Genomic DNA, 13,008 nt, shown 5'->3' with positions numbered 1-13,008 from the left:
CAGTTCACTGTGCTATTTGGTCCACTGGGCAAAAGGCATTTTGGATAACTCCAGAACCTGTGTTCTCAAAGCCTCTTGACTCCTAAAATTATTCACATCTTACTCTTGTGTATCTGTGATCTGCTCACAGCTAGCTGCCATCTGCAATTTGAGAAGCAAAATATAAAACAGCAGTGAAAGAAGGAAGTGATAGCTTTCAGGCAAACTAGATTTCATACATTCTTTGTCGTTCTTCCTTTTGCACATCATCAAAAAGCTGCTTGGTGAGGTCATCCATTTTCTCTGTGAAAAGAGAAATGCTCTTTGAAGTATGTCTTCCAAACTAATGCTTTGATTATTTAATGTCATGTTTAAGAAACTGAGAATGCAAGATCAATCATGTAATATTTATTATTAATAGGACTTCAGATGAAAGTATAACTGTCATTTTTTTAATAAACTAGAAATATAGATAAGGGAGTTACCAAATAATGTCTCACAGATTTTTCATGTTGGAATCCATGAGTAAATAGTTTCATTTATAGTACTCTTATTGACCTGAATCCATTTGTTTTATTAAAATAGATACACAGGCTTTGAGGCAATAAATATGATTATTAAAAAGAAAAAAAAAACACTCTGAGGGAAATGATCAATGCATGCTACAGTTTCTCAACTGTAGCATATAGATATTTGGGGCTGGATAATTTTTGTCGGGGGGAGGCTGCCCTGTGTGTTGTGGGAGGGTGAGTTCCAACCCTGGTCTCTCCCCCCTAAGTACCAGTCACTCTCCACGCCCCAGTTGTGATGACCAAAAATGTTTCTAGGGGACAAAATCACCCCTGGTTGAGAACCACTAGTTTATAAAGAAAATCAAGCATCTGTTCTCACCTGGGGAAGAAGCAAAAAAAAAAAAAAAAAAGCAGCTGTGCCTTTAAATACAAGAGTCCCAAACACAAAGTCTGTAGGTTAAAGGAACATTTGAAAACCAGGAAACAATTACTAGGGTTTAAGACATTCCATGGCTATTATAACCCCACACACATATATAAACACACCCAAGAGGAATGTACTATAATAAAAGGGGATGGGGGGGGAGCCCTTCTCTAATTCAGGTTCTGTGTTCACTCACAGACCCCTGACCTCCTGCTTATCACTGACATTGGCATGGGCTCAAAGACCCACATCACTGGTCCTATGGAGACAGGGTAGAGGGCACCGTATCTAGAAGAGGTTGTGCCTGGCTCCTTGGCATCATTGGAACTCTGTTTCCTGCTCTGCTGATCTAGACTCAGGAGGCTCCTTTCCTCTTCACCAACATGTGCCTGGCCCACATTCTGCCCTGAGGCTCTGGATCCTGACTCTCCCACTACCAGCTGGGCCTGTGCTGGCTGCGAGAGCCCCAGTCCTGAACCCTTGTGCCTCTGCTGCCCCCAAACTTAAGAAGAACATCTCTGGACAAGATACTTGAGGGTGGTGATTTAAAGTATCTGACCAGGAGCCATCAGGCTAATGTTCTGTTGCCCTTTTCTGGGATTTAGCAAGTGCTCTCATTCAAATTGGAGTTGGAAAGCTATGGACGGACGGACAGAGCTAGGCTAAGGGTGGCTGCTCCACACCCCTGAAGGAAAGCAATGCCCACAGCTTCCAAGAGCCTTCACTGCACAGCCTGGGGGTATTGGGGTTCAAGAGCCAGGACAGGGACGGGGACGTAGGTACCATTTAGACTAAGTAAATCTCTTTACTTAGAAATTTCACTGCAAATTCTTGGACTCTGACCCAGAGAGATGTTCTTATTCTGACTGCTCATCAGGATCACCACAACATTTTTTTAAAAATACTGATGCTGGAACCACCCCTCCACCACCACCCACAGACACACACAGAGACACACCCATCTTCTGATGCCTATGGCCCAACCATCTGTACTTTGTACATGACCCAAGAGTTTCTGAAGCACAGACAAGGTCAAGGACTGCTGTGCTATCTGATAAAACACAGGAAATAAAACAGAAGAATATATAGGGTAAAGTTACCAAAATTTAACTATAGACATTCCTGCTAGAGAAATAAAATTTATGCATTACATTAGGTATATATCAGAGACCCCTGATTCAGCGTAGAACTCAGTTCACACTCAATACTTGGTTGTTAAGTGAGAATGTATGAATTTACCCGGCCACCTTGAGCTTTACCTTTCAATTCTTCGGTCTTCTCTTGAAGCTTCAACTGTATTTGCTCTTTTTGTATTTCCAGTTCCGAATTATGCTTCTGAAGCTTTGCCAATTTCTAGCAAAGGGGGAAAAAAAAGAAACTTTTTTGAAAACCTATCTTCAATTTTTGTCATCTTTGCCTTTCTCAGTGAAGAGCTGTATATTTTTAATTCAGTATTTTTTTAACCTCAGTTATTCTGCATAGATAACCTCAGTTGCCAGCCCACTACAAGCAGCTTCATTAGCAGCTTGATGTGACCTCAGGGAAATATTAGTTCCCAGCCTGGTCCAGCAATGGCTGAAGCAAGGAGAAGGGGCCCCAATCCAACATCTCTTCAGTGTCAAGGAAATGCTTTTATCCTTGTCTTGAGCCCTTCCATAACATTGCCAGGGGATTTTATTTGTAATAATGTTTAATGTGATATAAACACTTAATTTATGACATAAAGCAGATTGACATTTCAGGAGTTATGACTCAGGAGGAAGTGTGATCATAACAGAATTTCTATTATTTTAGCTTCCCTTTGTAAGGTACCTGCCAGGCTGGCCGCTGAGGGCCCCCTTGGTGCCGATGGCTGGTGACTGGCAGTGCTGACAATGCCAAAGCAGCCTAGTCTTGGCGTAGAATGGCCCTGGCTCATGGGGAGGGCAGAGGGCTGTCCTCTGGGGCTTCAGACTGCTACAACCCCGGGTGGTGTCAAACTTTGGAAAGTGCAGGAGACCAGATAGTAACAAAGACCACCTCCTTAGAAAACATTAGCTCATGGCTGTGCAGGGCTCTGTGACAGGCACTTGGCTAAATTACTTCATCTGACAATGTATCTTCACAACAACTCTGTCAGTTCCTTACTCTTATTCCCATTTTACAGCAAGAACAGAGACAGTAAGTGACGTACTCTCCAGTGAGACAGTGTCAGGGACAAGATTTGAACTTGGGATGTCAGATTTTTCAGTCAACTGCTCTTTTCACTACACTACAGAGATGAAAACCTTACCTGAGCATTGCACTGCTCTTCTGGGAAGAATGTTTCCAGGGGACAGCCTGAGGGGCAAGTGGAGGCACCCAGGGCATCCGGGAAGAGCAGGGTACAACCAACCACTGCTCCTTCTTGGGCTTTTCACCACTTTGCAAAAGTTCAAAAGGGGAGGAGCCTTATGTTGCACTTTTTCTCTTCTTCTCCAGAGTCTAGTCCTCTGATTTTCCTACCCCTAAAATGGAGCTCTCTTTGGTAATGGGAGTCAATAGTAAAATCTGATTTGCTCTGCAGAAATCTGCTTTACAGGAAAATGTTAGCAATGCTCATCTCTTCCATGGGAAGAGTCACAATGTATTCACAAAACCAGCACCTGACCTCTTCCACAGTGTCCTTGTATCTCTTTCCCTTCTCCTCGTAATTTTGCCTGTGGGTGGCTGCTCTTTCCAGTTCTGATTCCAGTTTCTGAATCTTCTCCACATCACTGGCCCGAAGAGAGGCCAGGCTGGTCAGCTTCTCCACCAACCCATGGTTCTCTTTGTTCTAAAGAAAAGAAGCATCAGATGGTTAGAGGCTTGTTCAAAATAAACTGCTCCATTTACTTCTCAGAACCTTTAACATGATGTCTATGTATACCCGAGGTTTATTTATGCTTGATCACATTTTGGCATTTATTAGCACCTTCCTCACAGTGAACATGGTGAGGAAGATGTCAGGTAAATGTCTTTCTGAGTTGGCGGCTCTGCTGGTGTGGAACCAGCCCACCCTGAAGCTCCAGGACAATCCTAGAATGGAGCTCAGGCAGCACAGGGGCTCCCACAGCGCACTGCCCCCAGTTGGCCAGCTGCTGTTGTTTCTAAGTGCTGCCTTGCTGCAGCTCTGTAACATGCAAGCCCATTAGACAACAGCACAACTAGGGGAAATGTCTACAAAACCTCAAATTTATTTGTTTATGCATTCATCCATTCATTAGGGCCCTATGGAATAGCTTAGAGCTAAGTTTAAAGTTTACCTTCAGAGAATCTCAATATTATTTGAGAGAGTCAGGAGTGAGTTTAATAGATGTAGACATTGAATATTCCACTCAAGAGTTTAACCGCCCTACCCTCCTGAGCGCATATGGATTTTTTCCAACTAGTAGTGATAGTATGGGGGATCTTCCCAAACCAGGCAGGGTCACAGCTGAACCATATGGCACCTTTGGGCAAATTAGAAAATGGCACTTCTTCTGGGCAGACTCAGCCCTAAGGGAACATGACTGGGTGGGCAGAGAGCAGTTTGCGCAAATTAGGAAAAGGCACCTCTGACTCAAGGCAGCACAGCTTCAGGCCACGGCATATGGCTGGGCGAGCAGAGCCCAGGCTGGATTTCAGCCCTGACTTGTCCCCTTTGTGCAGTGAACAACCTACACAACCGTATGTGGCAGCCCTTTACAGCGTGCTTCTGTTTACTAGCTGAGGTTCATATGAACTATTTGAACCTCCTAACATGGGCACAAATCTTAAGTGTATAGCTAAGGAACTGGCCCAGAACAAAATAAATCAATGTTAGGAAAGTATATGTAAAAGACGCATTGTGAACACCTACCTGATCTTCCAGCTTTTTCTGCAAACGCTGGACCCTATAAGTAAGCTGAATGTTTAGCACGAACCGCCGGATATTCTGGAATCTGCGTCTGGCCAGCCACGCCCTTGCATATTTCTGAAGGATCAAAGCCTTGTGTTCCTCCAGCATCTTTAAAACAAGATTTTATGAGCTGGAAAACTGGATCTCCACTGCTTTTTATATCAACTCCTCCAATGCTGGAAGATGTAACTACCCATATATTCCCACAGTATCAAATGTGGAATTCTTACAATCAACCCACAGAGTCTTAGCATGACTAAGTTTCTGAAGCAATAACCAAATCCTACCTGTAACACGTGTACATGAACAGATACCCACACACCAGAACTCCTTGCTCTCCAGGAAGGTCTTCATGTGGAAAAATAATCTCATCACTGTCAGTGAAAAATAACATAAGACCTAGGAAAACCATGTCCCAAGAAAGCGTTAGGTCTCAGCTGTACCTTTCGATACCTCCTCCTCGCCAGGAGTCCTCGGGTGTATGCCTGGATGGTGATGGCAGCCACGCGGATGAGCTGGTACAAACTGCGGACGAGGTATCCACGGCAGTGCTTCTGAAGAATTATGGCTGCCCAAGCTTCTTTTAAGGCTGTTGCCGTAATAGCTTTCCTTGTTTGAAAAGAACATGGAAGGAGTTTGTAATCCACATAGCACTGACTTCCACAACAGCTTGTGCAACACTTTTTTACTAAAACAAATATTCAAGTGTTTTGTATATACCTACACATAAAATTCTGTAAGTGGTTTCTTCTAATGTCGATTCAAGGCTGGTCATGGTTTACTCAACTTTTCACCCTGATCTGCAAGTGGATCCACTCCAGACATGAGGAACCACGTGGGAACTTTCATACTCTTCACAGTCAGGCCAGTAGATGCCCCCTTGCTCATGCACCCAGAGACTGGGACAGTAAAACCTGCGTTTGCACTGCACGTGCTCATTCATTCTTTCATTTATGTGAGGAGTCATGCTGGTGGCTCTAGGCCTGGCCCATTGCCCACTTTTGTAAATCGAGTTTATTAGAACACGGCCATACCCATTATTTGCTTATTGTCCATGGCTACTTTCATGCTACGATGACAGAGTCAAGTAATTGCGACAGGGACTGTATGACCTGCAAAGTCTGACTATTGACTATCTGTCCTTTTACAGAAAAATTTGTCAACCCCTGTTGAGAGGTCTGGAAGTGAAGACAAAGTTCTTGCTTTCAGAGTGTATAATCTCACAGAGCAGAGTCATTTATAAATGGCTAACTAGGGTAAAAGGAAAAAATAAAATAACTACTAAATATTATAAGCAAGAATATAGTGAAAGGAACAATTATTCTGCTTGGGAAGAGCTGATGTGTGAGCCAAACCTTGATGAAGTAAGATTTCTGCAGACAGTGCAAGTTAGAAAGAGCATTTCAGGCTGATGGACTGGCACGAGCCAAGACATGGGGGCCGAACAGTGCCTGACGTATTCAGAGAAAGTGAAGTTGCCTGGAATTGCTAGAATATAGGATGCATGGAGGAAATGAGCAAAGATATCATTAGAAAAGTAGATGGGAACCATTTGTTATTCAAAAAATATATTTGTTGAACATCTACTGTGTGACAGCCCCTGTGCTGGACATGATGGGGAACAAGACAATCATGGTCCCTGATCTCACTGAGCTGCCACAGAGGCCCTCGAATACCACGTCAGAGACTGAATGCTGCTCTGCAGGAAGTGGAGTCATTCAAGGCATTAAAGGGATGAGCAGAGCAGTGGCTCACTCAGGACCCTGCCTTAGAAAGGCAGGAGAGAACAGAGGCAGGTGTGAGGTGACGCTGTAATATTTTAAGGCAAACAATGACGATGGCCTAAGCCAGAGTGTGGAGCAGTGAGAATGGGATGAAGGAGACAGATGCAAGAGGTAAGCAGGAATAGAATTCTCAGACCATGGTGATTCCCAAATAAAAAGGGGGCATGGATTTAAAATAGAAGATAACTAGAATTTCCCACCCTGGAGACAGCTGTTATTAACTGAACCCAGAAGCATGGGAGAGTACGCAAGCCTGACTGTGTGCGTATGAGTCTCCTGGTACAATGGAATGACAAGCCCAGTCTGGGGTGTGTGATTAAGCTCGTGGGGCACCAATCATGCGGAGAACCCAGGTGCTGCTGGACGTCAGACCTTAAGCCCAAGAGGAGGTCAGGTCAGAGATGTGGTCTGACCCCTAAACACCTGTCACCTCAACTTATCCTCACAGCATCCCAAGGATGGAGGCAGGGCAGACATGCAGAGACACACAGTTTATCTAGAAAGTGTGCCCACCTCGCTGCCCAGCCCACTCTCCTGGCCCCACACTCTCCAGCAGGCACCCTGAAGCCACAGAAAGCCACGCAATGACTGGTCTTCAGCAGGCTGCTGTGCCGGGGGGACTCTCAGGACCCCTCAAGGAGGGTGGCTCTGCACGTGGCAGGATGGTGGGGCCAGTGGAACTGCCCTCCACTTGGGCTACTCCACGGTGGTCTCCTGCCAGGGGTTTCTGTGACATGCTTGCTGGTAGGGCCTTGCCATGGGCCTCTCTGGTCTTGTCTGCCCCCCACAATCTGCAGGCAGGATGGAAAGTGTCTTCTCCTGACATTGTCACTAGGACCCTGCTGGCCTTAGGCACTTTCAGTTCCCATGGGAAAGGGACCCAGCCCCACTCTCTGGTTTCACGGGGAATCCTGACCCCCTTCCAAACACCCTGATGAGGACTTCCTCCGTTTAGGGCCTGGTTGTCATCTCTGCACATATGGGCACACCAGGCAGAGTCAGCACCTGGCGTCCCTGAGGGATGCGCCTGCTCACCTGAAGGCTCCTGGCCACGAGACGGGGCCCCATACACGTCTCATCCTGGGGCCCAGGGGAAAAGGCTCCTGTCCTTGAGAAGCCCTGCCCCCTGGAGCTGATCCACCAGGAAATCCCTAAACTTCCACACGCTTTCCTCGATCCCAACATACCTCACGGTTTGCTGACCCCGGAAGTACCGCTGGATTATCAGGGCAGCTTTTCTCTCTCGGAGAAATTTTTTTCTCTGGAGCCAGCCACGGATGTGCTTTTGTATAACAACACAACCCTGCCTCAGTTTATCCAACCGGAGTTTCTCTAAATAAGCCACTTGCCCTGCTCTGAAGAAAATCTTGGTTTTACCAAACTGATACTGATTAGAATCCTGGAAGGAAAAAAAAATGATATGACCAGAATTCAAATCTTTCAGAGTTTTGTATAGTATTTGGGAAAATGTTTAGAAACTAAACAATGCCAAAAAACATTTCTGACCTAACTTCTCTTTGACATACAGCAGAAAAATTCTGATCATGATCTAGCCATTTGATATTTTAACTGTTTAAAGCCACTTTAGAGGCAGAAATGAAATTTAGGTTAAAGTGTCCACCTGCGGGGAAGGGATGTACACATTCTCAGCAACTCACAATTGGGGCTGTTGGAGAACTTCTGCTTCTCTCACATGGTTTCCAGGAGAACCACATGAGAGATTCTGTCTTCAGATTTTGGTCTCCTGTCATCATTTTCGGTTTTCATCACCACCCCCCGTTCCTGGGCATCATAATCCCCCCCATCTCTTTTCCCCCAGCACTCATCGCTTTAGCAACGATCAAAATTCACCCTGAGCACTATCTGGAGCTGCACGTGACTTAGTCACCATCTCCGTTGACCATGCAATGAAAGCCAGGTCCACAGATCTCCCTAGATCATGGGAGCAGAGAGCATCACAGGAGGGCCCAGAGAAGGCCACAGCTTCAATTTGGGTCCCTACAGGAGACTCCCACTGTCAGGTGCCAGTGAGTGGGTCTGCTCTGATCTCCTTAGCATGCAAATTTTCTTAGCATACAAGTTTTCTTTCTTCTTAAGGCATTCATGACAATTATGGTCCTGAGACACAAGGGCAAAGATGAAGAAAAACCTCTAGAAGATGTGGTTTTGGTAACAGCCCACGATGGCAGGAGAAGATGATGACTGACCTGGATAAGCCTGTGCAAAACCACTTTGCACACCTCCTTTTTATCACTGAAGGAGAGCTCCTGCTTGGTCATGAGGATGCCATAGCGACTGTAGAACTCGATGTACGTCCACCTGGAAAATCAAAAACATGGATCCGGGAGTGCACACAGAGGGATTTCAGCCAGGTATGCCGGATGGGAAGCACTTTGCATCTGGGGCCCCCAGTGCCTTACCTGCCGCTGCTGCCGCGGTGGGGGTGGAGTCTGGTGACGATGGCCCTGACCTTCGTCCCTCAGCTGCCCTCACCAAAACCACTCCCTGAGCATATCTCTCTGCTCATCAGACTGTTTTTGGTTACTGCTCTTCCTCTGCCTCCAGCTGCCTTGCCTGGAGCTCTGGGAAGGCAGCGGTGTCCACCACCAGCCGCTGAGGTGGGGGATGAGGGTGGAGCTACGGTGGCCTGTGTCCCCACAAGCCTGCTGCTCTCCCTCTTCTGGCCTTCCCGGGACAATCAGAAAAACCATGGGGGCCTCTTCCAGGAACCGGAAGGAGACCAATGCAGACGCGCCCCTGGTGCTCCACACGGCCCTGAGGGTTGGCACGTTTTCCTCTCAACAAGGACCCAGAACATACCTGGAAGGGTAGCTCTGCGCACTGATGCGAATCGTTTCTAAAATGCCGCAGGCTCTCAGCTGCTGAACTATTCTTTTGGTGTCAAACCTTAAAGAAGGTAATTTTTACCTTGTTAAACCATTGTAACAGATAAATATACTCAATCGTTTAAGACTCAGAAACAGAGAAAAGTTCCAGACAATTACAAGCAAATTCTCCAACCTCATTAAGTAATTGTTTCCTCAGTGTTTTCATTCTCTGTTGCATACAGACCTGCCTAGACTGAGAACTCCCAGAAGACAGGGACCGTGTGGTCCATCTGTGCAATTCCCCTGCCGGGCACACAGTGGACCCTTAATAAATGTCTGCTGAAAGTAAATGAAAATGGCTCCACCTACGAAACTGTTGAGAAAGTTGTAGTGGGGATACGGAGAAAGGAGGGATGGATTCTGCGGACATGTCCAGGAGAAGGCCTTGAGGGGGACGTGGCGTTTGGGATGAACTTCGAACAACAACCAGGGTAGAAAGAAATGTTAAAGCTCACTGTGTCTAAACACCCGTTTGATGCTTGAATTCCCTTCACAAAACACACACTGGTGGCCCTGACCTAGGGCTGCCCTTCTGGTGAGCCACCTCCATAGGCAGCTCAGTCCCTCAGACAGCACCCACCAGCCAAAAGGAACTCCACAGTTTCCACTCCCGGGTTTTAGACCTCTTCCTTGAGCTCCCAGAAAACAGTCTATATTTCTCATGCCATGTTTGAGGATGAATCTTCTGACCATTCTACCCTTTCTTCTACAAGCATAGATTGTTTTCATAATTGAGTGACATGTTCTAGCTTTCTTAGGTGCATTATCTACACTTTCAAGTCTAGTCTCCTTGTCTCACCTGGGGAGGAGGTGGTTTAGCCAAAGGGCTTGTGCTAGCATTACAGGCAAAGGGCAGGATTATTGGAATCATTTAAGACCCAGAAACAGAGAAAAGTTCCAGACAATTACAAGCAAATTCTCCAACCTCATGATAGTAATTGTTTCCTCAGTGTTTTCATTCTCTGTTGCATACAGACACTTACTCAAAGGGTAATTTCTCATCATTTGGCTTGATGCAGCGCACATAGTGGGGCGTGGTCGCATTGAGGGTCTCCATGAGCAAGTACAGAGAGCTGCGGAACTAGGAAACAAGGTCCAAGACACCTTAGTGCTGAGCTCAAACAGAAATCGAATGTCCTGGTAAGTTACTCAGGAAGAGGGGGAACTAACTGCATGCCTAAAAGTCTAACATGAAGGGTTTCAATCCATTGCTGGGTTCTCTAGACATAGAGGGAAATTGCCTAATGTCTTGGACAAGAACACTGCTCTGTCCAATCCTCCCAAATGGCAGTGACCTTAGTAAATCGTGACACCGTGCAAAGGAGCGGCTTGCTCAGATGTATGCTGCCTTGGAGGCTGGGGGTTGATGACCGTGAACTGTTGCTTTTCCTTGCAGTTGTGTGTATTTTAGATTTGAAAGAGCCCAGTGTCGATGTCCAGGCCTGGAATGAGGGTCTTGTGAGTGCTGGGCTCCCTGGGCATGGCCTGTGCCCTTGTCCCCTCACCCTCTGACACCTTCTCAGTACCTTGCTCCCAACTGTGGTCCGGAAATGCTTGTTGTTTGGCTTGATGACTTGTTTTGCAGATTTAACTGTGATCGCTGAACCGAAAGGGGACGAAGGGACTGGATTTTCTTGAAAAAAGCCAGCACAGAGTTGAAACTGGAAGAAAGCACGAGGATTTCAATGACCAATAGTGTTTGCTCACAGTCATCAGCTGGTACAAACCAAATAAATGGTCTCAACAACCCTGTTTAAACAATGGGGTGAAGTAACAGCCTGGGCCAAATTCTACCACTAAACTGCCATTATCTACAAGGGAACAGTTCTCACCAGAGAACTGAAAAGGAGAGGAAAAGTGTGTGAATGTCTGTGCGTGGGTATCACTCAAAGGGTCAGAAAAGTAGAAATATTTACTAGTCCTGCTTCCATGCCTGTTTACAATGTAAACGTCCCAGCCCACATTCTATCCCTGCAGATCTAAGCCTGGCCCGTTAATCAAGGGTCTGTTAAAATGTCCCCCAGCCCCACACCCTGCACAGTACCTTCTCTGGTGCCTCAGCATGGATTAATCCCAATTTCCTTTGAGCTGCTTAATTTTTTATTTGCGTCTCTTCTAAGGTACTTATTACTTTCTACTTTGCTTCAATCAGTTAGTTCTTTAAATGTCTTGTCTTCCGTCTTAGAGACAGCCTATCTGTTTTTCATTTAAACTAGACATTGATAGTTTCCTTCAAGGCAGAATCTCTGCCTACTGCGGCCTTGTAGGATGTCATGGAACGACAAGTCCAAGATGCCCACATCTCTACTTGTGACTTAGTGGAGAGACACAGCTGTGCTAGCCACAATCTGCATTCTTCTTCCCGATTGTACCCCAGTGAGCTTGGGGGTGGGTAAATAATTGGGGAATTAAGTCAACTAATTTTGTCCATGAGAGTCAGGCCCTTTCTACACTGAATTCGCCATCATAAGCCAGTTTGAAGAACTGAGGTTGCTATGGCCTGTGCTTTATGATCATCAGTGGAACTGCCCGAGCCCCTTTGAGAAACTGTCAAGGCATGTGAACATCCATGAAGGGTTGGGTTCTTTCAGAAGAAGGAAAATAAGACAAATCTAACCATCCAAACTTTCACAAAAATGGAGGTTTATCTTCATGCTCTTATTTTTGAAATTCAGTAAAGAAATGTTTAAAGTGGAAAAGAAAAAGCCATAAGGTTCTTTTGGTAGCACTGTTTATCACATAGGGCTGTGGGTTTGAGGAATTTGCACATCTAAAGCAGCACGCCCGTCCCTCTGTCCCACACTCTTTGGGCTGCTTTATTTTTCCTCACGCACTTAGCACTGCCTCACGTTGCTTATTTACAGGTTTAAGGTATGTCACTCCATCTAAAATGTGAGTTCCAAGAGGGTGGTAACCCTGCTACCCTGTCTACCACTGTACCCCCAGAGTGGTGCATGGTAAGTGCTACGTAAATATTTTTGAATGAATGATTAAAAGCTGAATTGTGATTCATTTAATGATCATATTAGCTATCCTTTTCTTACTGTCACCTGCAGATCTGATTTCTGCTTTTGCATGTAGCCGAGATTCACATGCTTTCAGAAGCTAGAAACATATTTTAGTCCCAATTCTGCAATAGTTATTTTTTCTATGTATAAATTACAATTTTCCACTGCCCAGACACACACACACACACACACACACACACACACACACACACACCTTACTCTTTCCTGATACACAACTAGATCTGTGCCAATTACATAATGAATAATATTAAATACCTCTCAGGACATTACAAACCTTGCTCGCGCTCAGGGTTTCAACCAGCATGTCGTAGACAGTGTCTCTGTTCTTCTCAAGGAAACCCTCACATTTATACTCCACCTATGTAGAGAGGGAAAGTTTTTCTAAAGAGGCAACAGTGGACAGCATTGGACTACCACAAGGTTCTTCTCTCTTTTCCTTTTTTAAAGGATTAACAAAGAGGCTATAAAAAGGCAATCTTACAAAAGGTGATTCCGTTTGTTTATCACAGCAACCT

The 13,008-nt window shown here is 45.6% G+C and overlaps 1 protein-coding gene across 7 annotated transcripts in view; it reads right to left on the bottom strand.

Annotated features, from left to right (window-relative positions):
- Positions 1–13,008, bottom strand: part of MYO5C (myosin VC) — a 115,657-nt gene that overhangs the window by 57,726 nt on the left and 44,923 nt on the right. For all 7 annotated transcript variants that reach the window (XM_037833953.1, XM_037833950.1, XM_037833948.1 and 4 more), the window contains 11 exons: positions 12,768–12,851; positions 10,991–11,125; positions 10,448–10,545; positions 9,397–9,483; positions 8,784–8,895; positions 7,764–7,975; positions 5,236–5,401; positions 4,754–4,900; positions 3,545–3,709; positions 2,175–2,268; positions 219–282 (listed from right to left, as the gene is read on the bottom strand). In XM_037833953.1, the coding sequence (XP_037689881.1) occupies positions 219–282; positions 2,175–2,268; positions 3,545–3,709; positions 4,754–4,900; positions 5,236–5,401; positions 7,764–7,975; positions 8,784–8,895; positions 9,397–9,483; positions 10,448–10,545; positions 10,991–11,125; positions 12,768–12,851 (1,364 nt within the window). The remainder of the gene's footprint in view (positions 1–218; positions 283–2,174; positions 2,269–3,544; positions 3,710–4,753; positions 4,901–5,235; positions 5,402–7,763; positions 7,976–8,783; positions 8,896–9,396; positions 9,484–10,447; positions 10,546–10,990; positions 11,126–12,767; positions 12,852–13,008) is intronic.

This window comes from Choloepus didactylus, chromosome 4 (genome assembly GCF_015220235.1).
Source record: "Choloepus didactylus isolate mChoDid1 chromosome 4, mChoDid1.pri, whole genome shotgun sequence".
NCBI classification, from domain to species: Eukaryota; Metazoa; Chordata; class Mammalia; order Pilosa; family Megalonychidae; genus Choloepus; species Choloepus didactylus.
The sequence above is the reverse complement of the archived record's forward strand: the minus strand, read 5'-3'. Positions and strand labels throughout refer to the sequence as shown.